General features: G+C 35.2%; 3 protein-coding genes across 5 annotated transcripts; 2 read left to right on the forward strand and 1 right to left on the reverse strand.

Annotated features, from left to right (window-relative positions):
- The first annotated feature begins 135 nt into the window (after window positions 1-135).
- LOC139773730 (protein unc-45 homolog B-like) lies at window positions 136-5,229 on the forward strand. 2 transcript variants are annotated; one of them, XM_071708419.1, is made up of 5 exons: window positions 136-421; window positions 1,028-1,447; window positions 1,764-2,093; window positions 2,173-2,616; window positions 2,981-5,229. In XM_071708419.1, the coding sequence occupies exons 2-5, from the start codon at window positions 1,040-1,042 to the stop codon at window positions 4,700-4,702; spliced, it is 2,904 nt and encodes a 967-aa protein (XP_071564520.1). In that variant the 5' UTR covers window positions 136-421; window positions 1,028-1,039; the 3' UTR covers window positions 4,703-5,229. The 2 variants fall into 2 exon arrangements, with proteins under 2 accessions (XP_071564520.1, XP_071564521.1); XM_071708420.1 differs by having other exon boundaries at window positions 2,173-2,511.
- A 279-nt stretch (window positions 5,230-5,508) lies between these two features.
- Window positions 5,509-10,236, forward strand: Vhasfd (V-type proton ATPase subunit VhaSFD). Of its 2 annotated transcripts, XM_071708433.1 has the most exons (10): window positions 5,509-5,689; window positions 5,899-5,980; window positions 6,136-6,325; window positions 6,487-6,705; window positions 7,769-7,873; window positions 8,372-8,577; window positions 8,694-8,778; window positions 8,861-9,267; window positions 9,357-9,470; window positions 9,646-10,236. In XM_071708433.1, the coding sequence occupies exons 1-10, from the start codon at window positions 5,623-5,625 to the stop codon at window positions 9,737-9,739; spliced, it is 1,569 nt and encodes a 522-aa protein (XP_071564534.1). In that variant the 5' UTR covers window positions 5,509-5,622; the 3' UTR covers window positions 9,740-10,236. The 2 variants fall into 2 exon arrangements, with proteins under 2 accessions (XP_071564534.1, XP_071564535.1); XM_071708434.1 differs by lacking the exon at window positions 7,769-7,873 and having other exon boundaries at window positions 5,510-5,689.
- Window positions 10,074-16,444, reverse strand: Rpi135 (RNA polymerase I subunit Rpl135). Its single transcript, XM_071708425.1, has 16 exons — window positions 16,112-16,444; window positions 15,075-15,407; window positions 14,703-14,942; window positions 14,289-14,611; window positions 13,938-14,197; window positions 13,596-13,838; window positions 13,127-13,404; window positions 12,850-13,047; window positions 12,648-12,755; window positions 12,239-12,415; window positions 11,926-12,140; window positions 11,700-11,835; window positions 11,419-11,575; window positions 10,834-11,087; window positions 10,473-10,637; window positions 10,074-10,367 (listed from the first exon to the last, which is right to left on the reverse strand). The coding sequence occupies exons 1-16, from the start codon at window positions 16,178-16,180 to the stop codon at window positions 10,164-10,166; spliced, it is 3,360 nt and encodes a 1,119-aa protein (XP_071564526.1). The 5' UTR covers window positions 16,181-16,444; the 3' UTR covers window positions 10,074-10,163.
- Between the last annotated feature and the right edge of the window lie 14 nt (window positions 16,445-16,458).

Below are 16,458 nucleotides of genomic sequence, written 5' to 3' on the forward strand. Positions count from 1 at the left end.
ATTATATTTGTATTTATATATCTTTAAATATATGTTTACTGTGCAGGACATATATACATACAGTTTATTTATTACATAAGTTTGCTAAAAGTGTAATAATATTAATCTGTTGTATGAAATAATACATATATACATGGAGATGTACATGTACGATATATCACTGAGCTGAGCCCGCGCTTTTGGAAGTCACGTGACATGCAGTGTCGTGCCTCATTTGCTACGCCGGTCACGTGGCTATAAACGCTGTTACTTGAGTCGCGACCCGCGCCCTCAATGGCCTTACATTAATGTTTGCCGGTTCAGTTACGCTTGTTGAAAGTTCGATTAGTTGAAAATCAGAGAAAAGCTAGTGTTTTCGAGCAGCACGAAAGATTCGTTACGAGAGAGAGAGAGAGAGAGAGAAGAGGAAGCTGTCCGACAGGTAAAGAATTTACATTCTGTTTTGTTTCACCGACGCGACGGCCTGAACGAAGGTTATTAAAATTTATCACGCGTCTCAGGTAATTCGCTCGCCTTTCTCAGACTCTCTTTAGTCAGGGAAGTTGAATTTTCGACGCAAAAAAAGGGAGGAATGTAAATTACCCCTGATTCTTGCAGCAAAGCGTACATAATTGCATATCTGTCGCATTAAGACGTAATAAATGGTTCCATATTGTCTAACTGTAATATGCACAACTTCTAGAAATTCTGAGAACGAACGCTGAATGATGACTTCAATTATTGACTTCTGTTATTTTCCATTGTTTAACTAGAAAGTCAACTTTCTAGTATAGAAGTTATTGCAACAATTGATTACAATTTACATGCAGGTCTTACACTAGAAGTTGCATTGCTATTATTGAATTGTGCGCTTATTTTTGATCCATTATACATATGTTTTCTCATGCATGCATATAATTATTTAGTAATAATTTCATCTTGTATGCTTTTTACGTTTAAGATAATACATATATACCAAGAGATATAAAATGTCAGACTCTTTCTATGTCAAAATTTATAATGCAACATCATATAATTTGTGTTGTAGAATTATTTCACCATGAGTAAGTCAGTTATGAGTGCAGAGGAATGGAACAAGAAGGGTAACGATGAGTATTATGAAGGCAATTTGTCAGAAGCATTAAGTCACTATACAAATGCACTGAAACTAGAAGAGGAAGATTCTATAAAAGGAATGTACTACACAAATCGAGCTCTTACTTATTCAAAGCTGAGCGATTACGAGAAAGTGATTGAAGACTGCAACAGTGCGTTAAAGATATGTTGTAACACCGCATTGCGTAGAAGATGTAAAGCACTAGAAGCATTAGAAAGATTTGAGGAGGCATATCGGGATGCAACGACGATTATTTCATCTGATCCCAATAACGAAGTTTTTCAACGCTTAGCGAGACGCTTGCTTAAAATTGTACAAGAACGTAAGGAAAACTCACATACTAGTCCTAAGGTAAATATATGTAACTATTACAAAAGTTTGTCAACTATCAAGACATGATAATTTAATCTAGATAAAATAATAATTGTAACACATTTTTCGTATTGGATTTATTAGTAAGAGTTTTTGTTTCACTCAATATCACATATAATTTGACAAATGGATTTGAGTTTTTGTCTCTTTTATTATATAATTATTAATTTTTGTTAATTAATAATCTGCACACTATACGGGTAAAAATTACATTATACAAATATAATGTCACTTATTTAAATTTTTATTGCAGATCATTATATTTAAGTATACGCTTAATTTTGCTTTGTATTAGGTATCAGAAATGCTGGATCTAGCATTTGACGTGAACGCAAGTGAAAAGGAACGTGAAATCGCTATGAATAATTTGCTTGTGCTCGCACGATACCAAACTGGTGCCGAGGAGATCTTCAAAAAGGAAGGTGTATCCAAAATCGTTCAACTTGTGAAAGTGGAAAAGAACGAGGGAGTGATCTGCAGCGCGATTCGTATTGTAGGCGAGTTATGCGAAAACAATTTCAGTCGAACTAAGTTTGTTATGAAATACGTCGGTCTGTCTTGGTGTCTGGAACTAATGAACAGCACATCTATAGAGAGAGTTAACGCGTCTCAATATTGTTTACAGGTAATTATCGAGTAAAATACATGTAGTTATTTTATACATATTTTAGTAATCAAAAGTTTATTGCATATTTTGGTTTTAGAACATATTGAACACTTACATCGACATGAATAATAAACCCGATTCAAATCTCAACGAGGATTTATGCGAGGCGCAAAAGGAAATAGACACGATTATGTTGTGCTTGTTGTACAGTATAACAAGTAGAACAATAACAGGCCCTGCTAGAGACGCAATAATAAAACTTATTATGGGTAACATTCATTGCGTAACTATGTTAGACTGGGCCAAACGATTTGTCGAACTTCGCGGTGTGCAAAGATTGATGGAGGTAGCCAGTGAAATGGAGGAATACAATTCTGAGTCTTTGCTAGACATCACGTCTTCCACGCGAACTATAACCAGTGTGTGCTTAGCAATGGTATATAAAAACGTGTATAAGAATTGTGATGATGAGAAAACATTTACCAACGCCGTTGATGAATTTATTGAAGATAAATTGCATTTGCCTGACATACAATCTAAAGTATGAATTTTGTAACTTTCGATCTTTTTTTATCATTTGAATTGTTTCAAAATAAAAAGCCGAGTATCTTTTTTTGACTATAGCTTATTTGAGCAATTGAAACTTAAAAAAAAGCAAAAATGTCAATTGTTGATATTGTATATATTCTGTGAATTTTAAATTAAAATACGATTATATCAGAGTTTAATCAAAATTTACTGAAGAATATGACTTTGTCATCTGTAGTATTTTCTGAAGTGTAATTTACCAGAAATTTCTCCTATTTTCTATCAAAATTAAATAACACTGTAGCTTTCTTGATTTTAAATCAATATTTTTTCATGAAACGTAAAACTTAATTAATAGTTAATCGATTGCTTTACAGGTGCGTGTTGTAGTTGCGATAACAACCTTATTATTCGGCCCGTCAGATGTTGGAAACGCAGTTGTGGCTAAAGAAGGGATTTTAGAGATGATCCTCGTTATGGCGGGAACGGATGATATATTGCAGCAGACAGTGGCTCTCGAATGTATCGTTGCCGCTGTGACCAGAAAAGACAAGGTCGACGCGATCATAAACCAAGGTGTTAATATATTGAAAAAGCTGTGTCAATCTAAGGATGATTCAATTCGGGTTCGAGCGTTACTGGGTTTAAGTAAGTTAGGTAGTTCTGGAGACCCAGACGCGACTATCAGACCGTTCGCGGATGGAGTGACCAAGGAATTGGCCGAGGCTTGTAGACGATTGTTGATTAATTCAAAGAAAGAAAAAAATATGAGAAAATTGGCCATAAAAGGTCTGTCGTATCTGACTTTCAACACCGGAGTCAAACAGGAGTTGATCAAGGATAAAAAAGCCATTCATATGATGATCGAGATCGCCAAGACTGGTGATCAATCGGTTCTCTTCGGTATGCTTACGACGTTGGTGAACTTGTGCAATGCTTATGACGAGCAAGAACCCGAGATGATAGAATTGACAAAATTTGTCAAATATCATTTTCCCGAGGAATCTAAACTGGACGGCGACGACTTCGTAGAAAGATTGTGCGTATTAGTGGAGGCCAATGTGATCAGCGTTCTGGTGAACCTCGCCAAAACGGACAGTCAGAACTGCAAGGAATTGATAGCGCGCGTTTTCTACGCGATATGCAATCAACCGAAATTGAGAGAAATAGTTGTTCGACAAGACGGCACGGAGGCATTGTTGTCATTAGCGCTGGATGGCACAATCAAGGGAAAGAAGCTTGCTTCGCAAGTCCTGGTCCATTTGGGACTCACGGTACGTCCTGAGGTTGCATTTCCTGGTCATCTAATCACGGAGGTTGTTCAACCGTTCGTAAATCTTCTGAACCCGGAGTGTTCCGTTAATGAGAATTGCCAGACTCTAACAGCTTTGTCCAATCTAGCTGAAGTCAACGACAGCATGCGAGAACATATATCCAAAGGAGTATTTCAGAAGATCGAGACCTTTCTGAATGACGAGGATAATAGTTTGAAATTGGCGTCTGCAAATTTTATAAACCTGTTGTTTTTAAGCCGTGAAGTCGCTATCCAGTATTTCGAGCAGGATAATTCTCGAGTTGATTATCTTATGGTATTGTACAAGGACGAGAATCAAGATATTAAGTTCGCAGCAGCTGCAGCTCTAGTGAAGCTGACGGTGGCCAACAAAGAGGCTTGCAAGAAAGTTTTTGACTCGAATTTCTGGCTGAAATTCCTACGCTTTTTACTCACTAATCCAAGCAGTAACATACAAGAAATGGGTATTATATTTGTGCTAAGTATGATAAGAAACATGGAAGACTTTGCTGCAAAACTCATCGAAACAGACATAATAGAACTACTGAGGTCATTGAGCAAGAACGATACTGTCCAAAACAAGAATATCAAGGAATTGACATCCATTGCTTTAGAGACTGTTGCGGAACGATCTAGTAGACAAGAACTCATTACCATGATAAGATGGGAACGTGATGCAGCATGTCGATTAGGACAATTAGACCTTTTAAATCGTTTGGAAAAAAAGTTATGGGTATATGAACATACTAAAAATGTACCCTTAAACGTATACTTAGAATTCGGAAAGATCCTAACAGGACGATGATATTTTTGTTGAAAAAAGACAAAATATTTGAGATCTAAATGTCGTTTATATTCCTTACATTTTAAATAAAGTGCTATAATAAAAAAATGTTGCATTTAAATTTTTGCAATTTTGTCGTAGTCGTGCAATCATATAATTATATTCGTGTTTATATATCTTGAAATATACGTTTACTGTGCGGGACATATATACATATAGTTTATTTGTATTACATAAATTTGCTAAAGTATAATATGTTGTATGAAATAATACATACACGAAGATATACATATATATCATTGGGCCTAGCCTGCGTTTTTGAAAGTCGCATGCCATGTATCATCGTACCTCATTTGCTACGCCAGTCAAGAGATCTAAATGTCGTTTATATTCTTTATATTTCAAATGAAGTGCTTTAAATAATGAAATTAATGTTGCATTTAAATTTTCTTTGCAATTTTTTGTCGTTTGAAACGTAGTCGTGCGATCATATAATTATATTTGTATTTATGTATCTTTAAATATATGTTTACTGTGCAGGACATATATACATACAGTTTATTTATTACATAAGTTTGCCAAAGTGTAATAATATTAATATGTTGTATGAAATAATACATATATACATGGAGATGTACATGTACATGTACGATATATCACTGGGCCGAGCCCGCGCTTTTGGAAGTCACGTGACATGCATCGTCGTGCCTCATTTGCTACGCCGGTCACGTGGAATCGAAAACACGGCTGCACCGCGCACAAACGAAAATCCTAGTACGTCTCGTGATAATTATTTTCGTTACGTCAAGAGTCAGGTTGGCACTCGCGTGGTCTTGTGATCGAACAGCTGAAGGAGGCAAGGAGGACGAGGAAGAGGACCGAACACTGAGCTTTTCGAGCGAGATTATTTCTTAAATCGACGTGAATTCTCGACAGTAATCATGGTGGACCGTGCGAACATCAAGCAGATGATACCGGCGTTGCCGGACGAGAAGATCGGGAATTATGGTAATTATTCAGATTGTTCTTGTCGCGCGAAGGAGATTCGTTTGACAGTGCGCCCCTCCCAGCGATGCGATCTGTTTTTATTGTTTGTTTTACAATTGTAATCGTAAGTACTTGTTGCAAACGCTGGCTTGTATGAAGTTTATTTTATTGTCTTTCATATTTTGCGCTGAACAGTGAACACTTAAACGTCGACTTATGTGATTTTGCAGATATGCTGGCAGCTACGAGTGTGCTCCAGCAGCAGGCTGCCGATATTAGGAATCAACGAATTAATTGGCAATCGTATTTCCAGTAAGTAATCGCATATAAATGTGAGAGCGTTAGATTGTGCCTGAGAAATCCGATCTGAAAGTTTTGGGGTGTATCCTGGTTGCAGCTTGACAAGAAAACTACATATATAGTATTGCCCGTGTAGAGAAATATTCTAACGTTTATGATATTTGCAGATCACAAATGATATCGAAAGAGGACTACGACTTTATAGCGGCTTTTGACTCCAGCGATACTAAAACAAGGGAGAATAAACTGAAGGAGAATCCACATCAGGCAGCTAAAACGTTCCTGAATTTGCTCGGTCACGTTTCGAAAGATCAGACGATTCAATATATTCTCACAATGATTGATGATATGCTACAGGTATAGCAACACATCTTTTCTCTTATTATATATTTTTCTTATGTATATTTTTTCTTATTATAATAGATTAAATAAGGATCTTTTTATTAACTATGTTATTTTGTCAATATTTTAATAAAAGATATTTTATTTATTAATGGAAATTGGTGTAATATTTATAGGAGGACCGCGGTCGCGTGGAAATCTTCCGCGAGCACTCCACGCGGAAACGAGAATCTGTCTGGGGACCATTCCTCAATCTGTTGAACAGGCAAGACGGCTTTATAATGAACATGACGTCGCGTATTATAGCCAAGTTGGCTTGCTGGAGTCACGATTTCATGGAAAAAACTGATCTTCAGTTTTATTTAACATGGCTCAAAGATCAGCTGAAACTTAGCGTGAGTTTGACAGATTATTGCACGCATGTTGCACAAGTCAAGAAGTTGAAACAACTATTGGTATAATAAGATTGATAACTTATTTTATTTTTATTTCAGAGTACTAGTAGTTTATAATAATTACTTTTTAATCAAATATATTCTATATTCATAATACTTAAATATAGATTGATTTAAATCTATACAGATTATTTGGATTTTGGAATCTATTTTTTTATGAGCATGTATAAGTTTTCTATGTACATCTTACATTCTTTTTTTTATTTAATTTTTTTACTTAATTTGTTGTACAGTAAAGTGCATTAATTCGATGGGTCATCGAATTCTGACTTATTGGCCGCTGGGTCTTTTAATAAATTATTAAAGTAAATTATTAAAAAGTCAGAATTCTATGACTAATCGATTAATTCACCTTACTGTACATAAAAAAAAATGTATACTTATCTCGTAGCCAAATAATGAAACAATCTTTGTTTAAAGGCTAATAATATAGTTAGTTGCTTCATGTAGCTATTACTGTTTTACCTTTTAATATGAAAACTTTTAACTGCGTGCTGCATGCGATGTGTTTTTAGTAATTGAGCTAGCTTATATTTGTATGGGCACGATTTCTTTAGAAATAATCATGCATCTTATACTTATGTTTAATGAAAAGGATGGCATTTCTCCTTTTAATGCTTTTGGATTACACTAACACTGATATAAACACTTCATGCTTTATATTATTTAATTTAATATACATTATTTGCAATATTGTTATTTTATAAAATTAATTAAATAATACTTATACTTAATACTTGTAAACACACTAATCCGATGGGTTGTGGCAAAAGTCTGTGTGGCATTTAGAGATTATAGAATTTACGTGGCAACAGTCTGCGTGGAAAATCGACAAAATTTAGATATAAAATTAAAAATAAGCACATAACTAACCCAATAAAACGATAAATCGTCGTGCGACTGACAACTAGATATTCTGCTTTCCGCGCTCAAGCTTCAGAGAACCTTAAATTACAATAGAATTTGTAATAGATAAAAAGAAATGAGAGAAATGGGGTTTTAGTTCGATGGTCTTCAGGATCACACAGACTTGCATGCGGGACTAGAACAAGATACTGCTGTGGAGCAGGCCAAGGAGGCCAATGACCTGCACGAATTGCTCAACCCGGTTGGTTTTGTAACGACTAATCAGTAGTATTACTCATTATTCTAAACGAATTATGACGTTTTTTTAAGTTATATTCTGCCAACAAGCGAGCCATTAATAATTCGTCGGGACATTTAACGGTACCTCGGAAAAGTATCACGAGTCTCTTACGTTTAGGACAATTGATTGATAAAGTATAGTTATAGATATATGCATGATTTGTGCTTTATAAAAGCCTATTTTATGTGAATGTTACGTTTATAAATGCAAATTCCTTAAAACCTTAAGCCAACTTGCAAACTTATAAAATTTACTTTTGTCTCAATATAAGTGCTAAATGTCTTTTTCTTTTTACAATATTGAATTATTTTACTGTCGTACTTTTGCATGTAGCAACATATTTATTAAACGCTTGTCCTTGAAACTGAAGGAAGATTCATTTTCTTTGTTTCTTCTTATCTCCATACCTTTGTAAGGAAAAACTTATAGAGTATATATTAATTATTTTTATTCACTTAGAACAATGAGTACATTCAATCAGTGGCGCGATGTCTACAAATGATGCTTCGCATAGACGAATATCGCTTTGCATTCGTGTCCGTCGATGGAATTTCGACCCTCCTCAGTGTTCTGTCTGGCAGAGTAAACTTCCAAGTGCAATATCAGCTTATTTTCTGTCTGTGGGTACTTACTTTCAATCCTCTCTTGGCGGAAAAGATGAATAAGTGAGTAGCGTATCCCCTGTTTGACATTACTAGAGATTTACTACAGAGATACTCTAGTAGATAATATTCAATCTAATCGCTATGTTATCTAATTATATATTAATTATGTATCGCAGATTCAATGTCATACCCATTCTTGCCGATATACTCAGCGACTCGGTCAAAGAAAAAGTAACACGTATTATACTTGCGGTGTTCAGGGTAAGTCGGAAGTGTGTTGTAGAGTAAACAAATAGTTATATATATAGATTACTTCATGGTTGGTATCTTTTCGTGTTAATAGAATTTGATTGAGAAAGTAGAAGACGGACAAGTTGCCAAGGAACATTGCATCGCTATGGTGCAATGCAAAGTACTGAAGCAGCTTTCCATATTATGCCAACGAAAATTCGACGACGAGGACATCACTGATGATATCGAGTTCCTCAATGACAAACTGCAAGCATCCGTGCAGGATCTAAGTTCATTCGATGAATATTCGACGGAAGTGAAGTCCGGTCGTCTAGAATGGTCTCCCGTTCACAAATCGGGCAAATTCTGGCGCGAGAATGCCAGTCGTCTTAACGAAAAGAATTATGAACTCTTGCGGATTCTGGTTCATCTATTAGAGACTAGTAAAGATCCGCTCGTTCTTAGCGTGGCCAGTTTCGACATTGGCGAATACGTGCGTCATTATCCACGTGGCAAGCAGTACGTCAAAAATACCATTAAATACCGTGTTAAATTCTTTTTACTGCTAAAACTGCAATTTATTAAAACACCCGTTCCACGTATTTTAGTATACTTGAACAACTTGGCGGGAAACAGCGTGTGATGCAGCTTCTTGGGCATGAGGATCCTAACGTTAGATACGAGGCTCTACTTGCAGTGCAAAAACTTATGGTACATAATTGGTAAGTTACAGAGTTTAAAATATCTTTCATTATTTGACGTTTATGTTATTAAAACAATTGATTTAAAAGAACATTTTAAATATTTTCATATATTCTATATATATATATATTTACTTCTTGTTTAACGTTTGTATATAAAAATTTGTAACTACTTCTCAATCTGTTTATTTTCTAGGGAGTATCTTGGAAAGCAATTGGAGAAAGACCAGACAGGCGCATCTGGAGCACCCACTAACAAGCCCGGAGCACAAGTGCCAGCAAAAGCTTGAACATTTATGCAACTTGTACAAATATCTGGTTTCAAGAGATTTTCGAAAGTATTATATAGTTCGCGTAATATAATCTACCATTCGCTTGTTGCAAAGCACACAACTCAAGATATTTACATTCCCTTCCATTATATACCATTGTAAAAAAAGAAAAGGATATATAATCGAATCCATTTCTCTTTTGGGCAAATTAATTTTGTAATATAAATTGTTGATCGAATTGTGTATATACAGATGTTTTACATCGCGAATATATGATAGGTATATAAACGCCGGTGTAATGAACTTTATCGTGTAATATCTTAGCTTTATGAATAGAATTTGTTCTTTGGAATGTTAGAAAAAGAAAATAAAATTTTATTCTGTTGAAAAAAAACTACACGCAATATATACACGTGCATTATAGGCACATTCTCACGATTAGTTAAACTCGGCTAAATTTTATTTTAACGTTTATATTACAGGACGCCAACTGTATTAAAAGAAATCTGAAGATATATGGTATCTCGATCTCCTCTACCGTATCTTCCTCACCGCACAAGCGGCACCTTTTCTCATCTTCATAATACATACTTTTCACTATTAATTCCGGTCCGAGTAATGAGCCGCACTTTTGACACGCTAAAGTCTGCAAATAAATATTTATTTTAATCAGATATATAATCAAATTGTGTATAGATGAGTAATACTTAATCAGTTAGTATTGGCATATCTGGAGAAAATCATATCTTACCGTTATTTTATCAGAGCAATGAAAGAGACGATCTTGAAGAAGATACGAGCAACCATGAGAAATCAAAGCGTCTCGTTCCATCTCTCCAAATCGTATACCGCCGCCGCGTCGACGACCTTTAATAGGTTGCCTCGTTAGCATGTCAATCGGTCCGGTACTTCTCACCTAGAAATGCGATACACGTTTAGCCTAGTTTCATTTTATAATCAAATTAAATTATTTAAAAATATATAGAAAACGGAGACAAATAAAAACTCGCCAAATGAGAATTGCAATCAAATAACGAGTATATGAGAAAAGATGAAAAAATAAATCTTATTTTCATTAGATGCTAATATAGAAATTCGTATAAGTTAACTACCTGCCACTTATCAGAGACCATATGTCGTAATCTCTGATAATGCACAACGCCAAAGAAGATGCTGGCGGTCATCTCGCATCCATAAATACCCGAATACATTCTTTCATTTCCGTAATAATTATAACCACCGAGTTCTAACAATTTTCCGAAGTAGTCTATGGACGTGTTTTCTTCGTCAAACCTAAAAGGCGTGGCATCGTGAGCCAATCCATGCACAGCCGCTGATTTTCCAGCCATCACTTCGATCATCATAGCTGTGATAATAGAAAATAATTTATTGCACGGCCGTTAACATTAAAATTACATCTGCATTTTCTTGATAATTTCTTATGAGAAAAATAATCTTTAATATTGTATATTCGAATACTCATGCTAAATACAGGTTTAATTGAAAGCCGTCAGTTCGTCATTGTATTATATTATGGCATAGTTTACACCGATCTCTTGATACGCGTATCAAATTGTATATTTGAGCTGATTAGCCAATAATCAAACTAGTTTACTAGTTAGTTACTATTTAATACGCATATCAAGTGATCGGTGTAAACTATAACGTATTCCAACAAAATAAATTCTCCGGCTTACCTATCGTCATACGACTCGGGAAACCGTGCGGATTGAATATAATATCGGGAACCATCCCGGTCTCCGTGAACGGTAAATCCTCAACAGGATACAGTCGCGAAAGGATTCCTTTTTGTCCCGCTCTTGACGCGAATTTATCTCCAACAGTGGGATTTCTCTAAATATAAATTGTATTTAAAATAAGAAAACGTAAAATAAAAATATACACACACATATGTGTGTGTGTGTATATATATATATATATATATATATATATATATATATATAATAATTGTACTAACAGGAATACGGAATGTAATGCACGCTCTTCGGGGATCTTGACTTAATGTACCACACAGTTTTACAGTGTCGACATAAGCATTTTCCGTGCTTTTATATCGTCCAACGACATACTGAACGTTATCAGCATCGTAATAACTGTGAAATACATAGACCATCGATGAGATTTTAGAATAAAGAGACCATAATGTGACGATATTGAAGTTACTAGTTACAAGAGCTACTTACGAATAGTATGCGTCTCCTTCTTTAATAATAATACCTGGCATGGGCAAACCGTCAATATCTATTGTTTTCACAAGTTCAGGTTTTTCCGGATCACGAGCGAAATAACTCTTTTTATCGTTCAAATCAACAAACTCGGATTTATAAACCGTTCCATGTCCGAAGCCACGTTCGAACGCCGACTTGTTGATGACCATTGCGTCTTCCATATCGTATCCCTGTACATCAAATTATCGATATAGAATGGTGAGACAAATATAAAGGTAAAATCACTGATACTAGAAACAAAATATTAAATAGCAAAATTGTAGCTCACTGTGTACGAGATAACAGCAATTATCGCATTAGTACCCATCGGAAAGTTGTCCATGTTAATATTATCATAATGTACCGGTCTAAAGAGTGGTGCGGCAGGCGTTTGCAGTCTGTACAGTTTCGTTTGTGACTGCTGTTGCCAATTGTGACAGGGTGTAGCCATTGTTTGCTTACTCATCTGCGAGATTATTAAAAAATTGATATATTTCAATCAGCATCATGTGCTATTAATGTATTCACAGTCCACAAGATTCAGATGCAAGTGGGAATATTTTTAATTCAGGGCTCCATGGATTATATTATTATACTATTATTTATGCCCTGCGAATATGCAAGTGGCAGTTCATATCCACAGAATATGGACAGTGAATATTGAAACATGCTAATTATTTCATGTAATATAGACTTACCTGACACTGATACATGTTTCTTGGACTTTGGTTACAATCTGGCAGAGGAATGAGATTAGCTAAATTGCTGAAGATTGTTGTCGGGCTTACCTCCTGATGAGTTGTCAACTAGTAAAAAAAAAAGTAAAATTGTCACATTGTACAGAAATTTAAAAAAAATTAACGCACGCAAAAAAATAATATAAAAATTATATATATCTACCCCTTCGTATGCTTCTTGAGGGGTCACACAGATTTCCATGTAAACTTGTTCAAACGTTCCTATAAGCTCTACCTTCTGCGTAGCTAAATTTATAACCGGTCTTATCATTCTAGCCGCGTTAGTAAATAAGAATAACCCCGGATACTGAGCTGGAACATTTTTCTTTGGCACCAGCGCAATTTCCAATGTTGACGGTACCTAAAGATAAAATATATCGGATATCATGTGCCATACCATGTTACAAGTCAAATCAAAAGGCATCACGTTTACAACTCACTTCTCGACCGTTTATCTTAAGCAACCTCAACTTGTATACTACTCTGTTAATAATTTTGTCCTGAATCAAGCCGATCAATTTCCCATCTAACATTACGTTATACGAATTTCTCCAATCATCCGCGATAGCTAACGGAACCATTCCGAGATCTACCAGTACTGCAGGTATAGCAGCTTTCAATTTTGGATCTGGATGTTTCGTGACGATACAATTCATTGTCAAGTGATTGAGCAATCCGCATGGAGCACCGTCTGGTGTATGAATCGGACAAATAAATCCTACAAACAAATCATCATAATTACTTAAAGATTAATATATTACACAAAACCTTTATAAATATATCTGTGTAATATTGTATACAATAGGAGATTATAAATTATTGCTTATATTATGTATAATCAACCATTTACAATCTTTGTATATCTATTATTGTAATTACGGTAGAAATTACGGCAAAGTTCTTAATTACCCCATGCATCAGGCAACAGTTGACGAGCTTCAGTAGTCCTCATATTTTGAAAGTATGCGCCTCTGTGTATCGCACGAAAATGACTCATATAACGCATCCTGTTGATATTTTCCACGACAATCGTAAGACCAGAAGTTTGCGTGAGCCCCAAACCAGTAGATGATCTTATATTTCCGGTGGATAAGAAGTACTCCATTTGCGAATCAATGTTGCTTCGAAATTTAGTGACGTTCAACATTTCCTCTAAATAAGTATATTTCGAAAAAAAATTAGTCATCTATGAATCCAACTTGACAGTTTTTTTTTCCACAAAAAGACCAACATTTTAAATAAAATACTTACGCATATTTAAGATATATCTATTACCAGCGCTCTTGGCACGTTTGAGAATATGAAGTTTGAGTCCTACTAGCCACGAACATAGTTTTTCTTTAAGAACCTGAAGATACAAGTGCCCACCCAGTAAACACTCCTGCATCATCACGGAATCCGCACCCTCAACGGCGCATTTGTTATTCGCGAGCGAAAACAGTTTTTTGGTCATAAAAACAAGTAAATGGAACTTATCGGTGGGCTCGTCAAGATGAATAGCGACACAATGTCTATGCGATAAAAATAATAAAAATAATTAAATTGAGGATTACACAGAAAACTGCAACGTAACATAAATTATTGAATGAAATTCAAACTCACTTGATTATGTAATCACAAACATCTATATCAGTCGCGTCTGCAGGCAATTCGGAGAATTTTACTTTAAACACCTTTCCTATGTACGCTTTACACTGTTCGTGCCAGTGTAGACCTTCTTCGTGTACAGCACGTAACATATTCATGACACAATTATTGTAATAAAGATCATCTTCACATCCAGCGATTAGAGCTTTGTAAATATATAAATCGGTCACGTCTATTAAACATTTTAACATCAGTATTAGTGGCACATAGTACGTAGCTTTCTTGTACGTAAATGCAAATTTTGCGGAGCCGTCGGTCACATAGTGCAGTGTATTATTCTGCAAAAAGACACAATTATGATAATATATGACGTGTACGAGAATGACAAGAGAAATAGTGCATGCAGAAAAATTCTACTCAAATACGTACAATGGCAGAGTTGTCGTCCCGGACACTTCTCAAAAGAATACCTAAGTCGCTAAATTGTGCCCCACGACCTTTCCAAGTTGGCCTCTTGATAGCAATAGGATAGTTTCGTCTTGTCATTATTAACATACGTACGAGTCGCTCTAAGCCTCTGATTATGAAATATCCACCCCATTCTTCTTCATGTTCACCGTGAGCGACTAATTCTTCAGGGCTCATTTTGTTCAAGTGGCATCGATTAGACTGCAAAATATCAGGTGTAAAAAAATTGCGATTTAACATAAATAAAATTACCTATTTAGAATGCAACCGTATAAAGTAGAGTAAATGCGACTTAACACAAGTGAAAGTCAGGAAATCATATCTGGACTTTACCTTGATCATGATCGGAACTTCTCCCAAATCCCTCTCAAGAGGTTCCTGCTCCTTACCATTGACAGACCATCCAAGTCTCACTATTATCTTACCCTTGTAAGTGGCACCTCTCTGTCGACATTCTGTCGGATATACTTTATATGTTTTCACGCCGATTGTATTAGAAGGAACAGTGGGCTTATAGATATATACATCGTCCAGCCTGAGGACTACCTTGTCATCATTGGGCAGAGTTAAATACACTGGTGTACTGTCCTTTAAACCTTGAAAAAGGCCGTCTTCTAGCATATAATTAAAGGACTCGACATGAGGCGCACCTAGAGATTGCAATAGCTGAAACAAATAGTAAAATTATCTAAGCCTTAGCGAGGCATTTTTCCTATAATATGCATTAAATTCTATAGCTTTTTTAAACATTGCAACATAAATATAGATTGGTTCCTACTATATTAACATAAGCTTACAGGCAAATCTATATAAAAATAATAAAAATGTTAACATTTACAGTACTTATTCATTATATACAGGCACTACTTCTAATTGAAGTCAGCTCCTCGACTATTGTTGATGTCATGGTTCTAGTTTCACTTTGTATACAACTCGCTACATTAAAATCTTTAACTATAGAAGTAACTTCTATAGTCAAAGATTAAAATGATTCTACATGGGTTTCCAACTTTCCATATGAAACAGTTTTATGTCAAGAATAATTGCTACACTTTCAAGTAGAATAAAATTAGAAATGACACACATATATGAATAAGTACCACATTTAAGTACAGTAATATTAATATTTTCAAAAAAAAATCTCATTTAACTTTTCAGACTTAAAACTTCTTATTCCTGCTTCTGCTAATGTAATGTAATTAATGCTAATCCTCTACAATAATAATACATTTTATTATTAATCCTCTAATAGACTTTATATAACTCAATTTTTTTAAATTAATTAAATTAAAAGATTGATGAGAGTATGATTTTAATTATGTCATTTCATATTGGCTTTATTGCTATAACTTCGTATATATTAATCTAACCTCGTTCTGCTTGTCGGGTGGTTTGCCGAAATTCGGCGACGTATTTGTCAATTTAGGCTGCAGCAACATATTTGATTGATTTATTATAAACTGTAGACCACGATTGCTTCCACAAATACTTCACTTTTAGTTAGAAATGTGGACGTCGCATTTCCGAAACTTCAACAGTATTATCCGGTGCAAAACATGTACGCGATATAAACCACGTGCCGCCATGCGCCGCCATACTCCGCAGTGTTGACAAAAAGCTAGTGGAATAAAGTACAAAACAAACTGAAGCTTCGGATCGATAAATATTACTAGAAGAGCACTTTTTTCTCTTCTCTCTGGCCGAGGCCAGCCGCCAG

Source organism: Temnothorax nylanderi, unplaced genomic scaffold (assembly GCF_030848795.1).
Source record: "Temnothorax nylanderi isolate EJ_2023f unplaced genomic scaffold, tnyl_v1.0 TNYL_tig0067_pilon, whole genome shotgun sequence".
Lineage (NCBI taxonomy): Eukaryota > Metazoa > Arthropoda > Insecta > Hymenoptera > Formicidae > Temnothorax > Temnothorax nylanderi.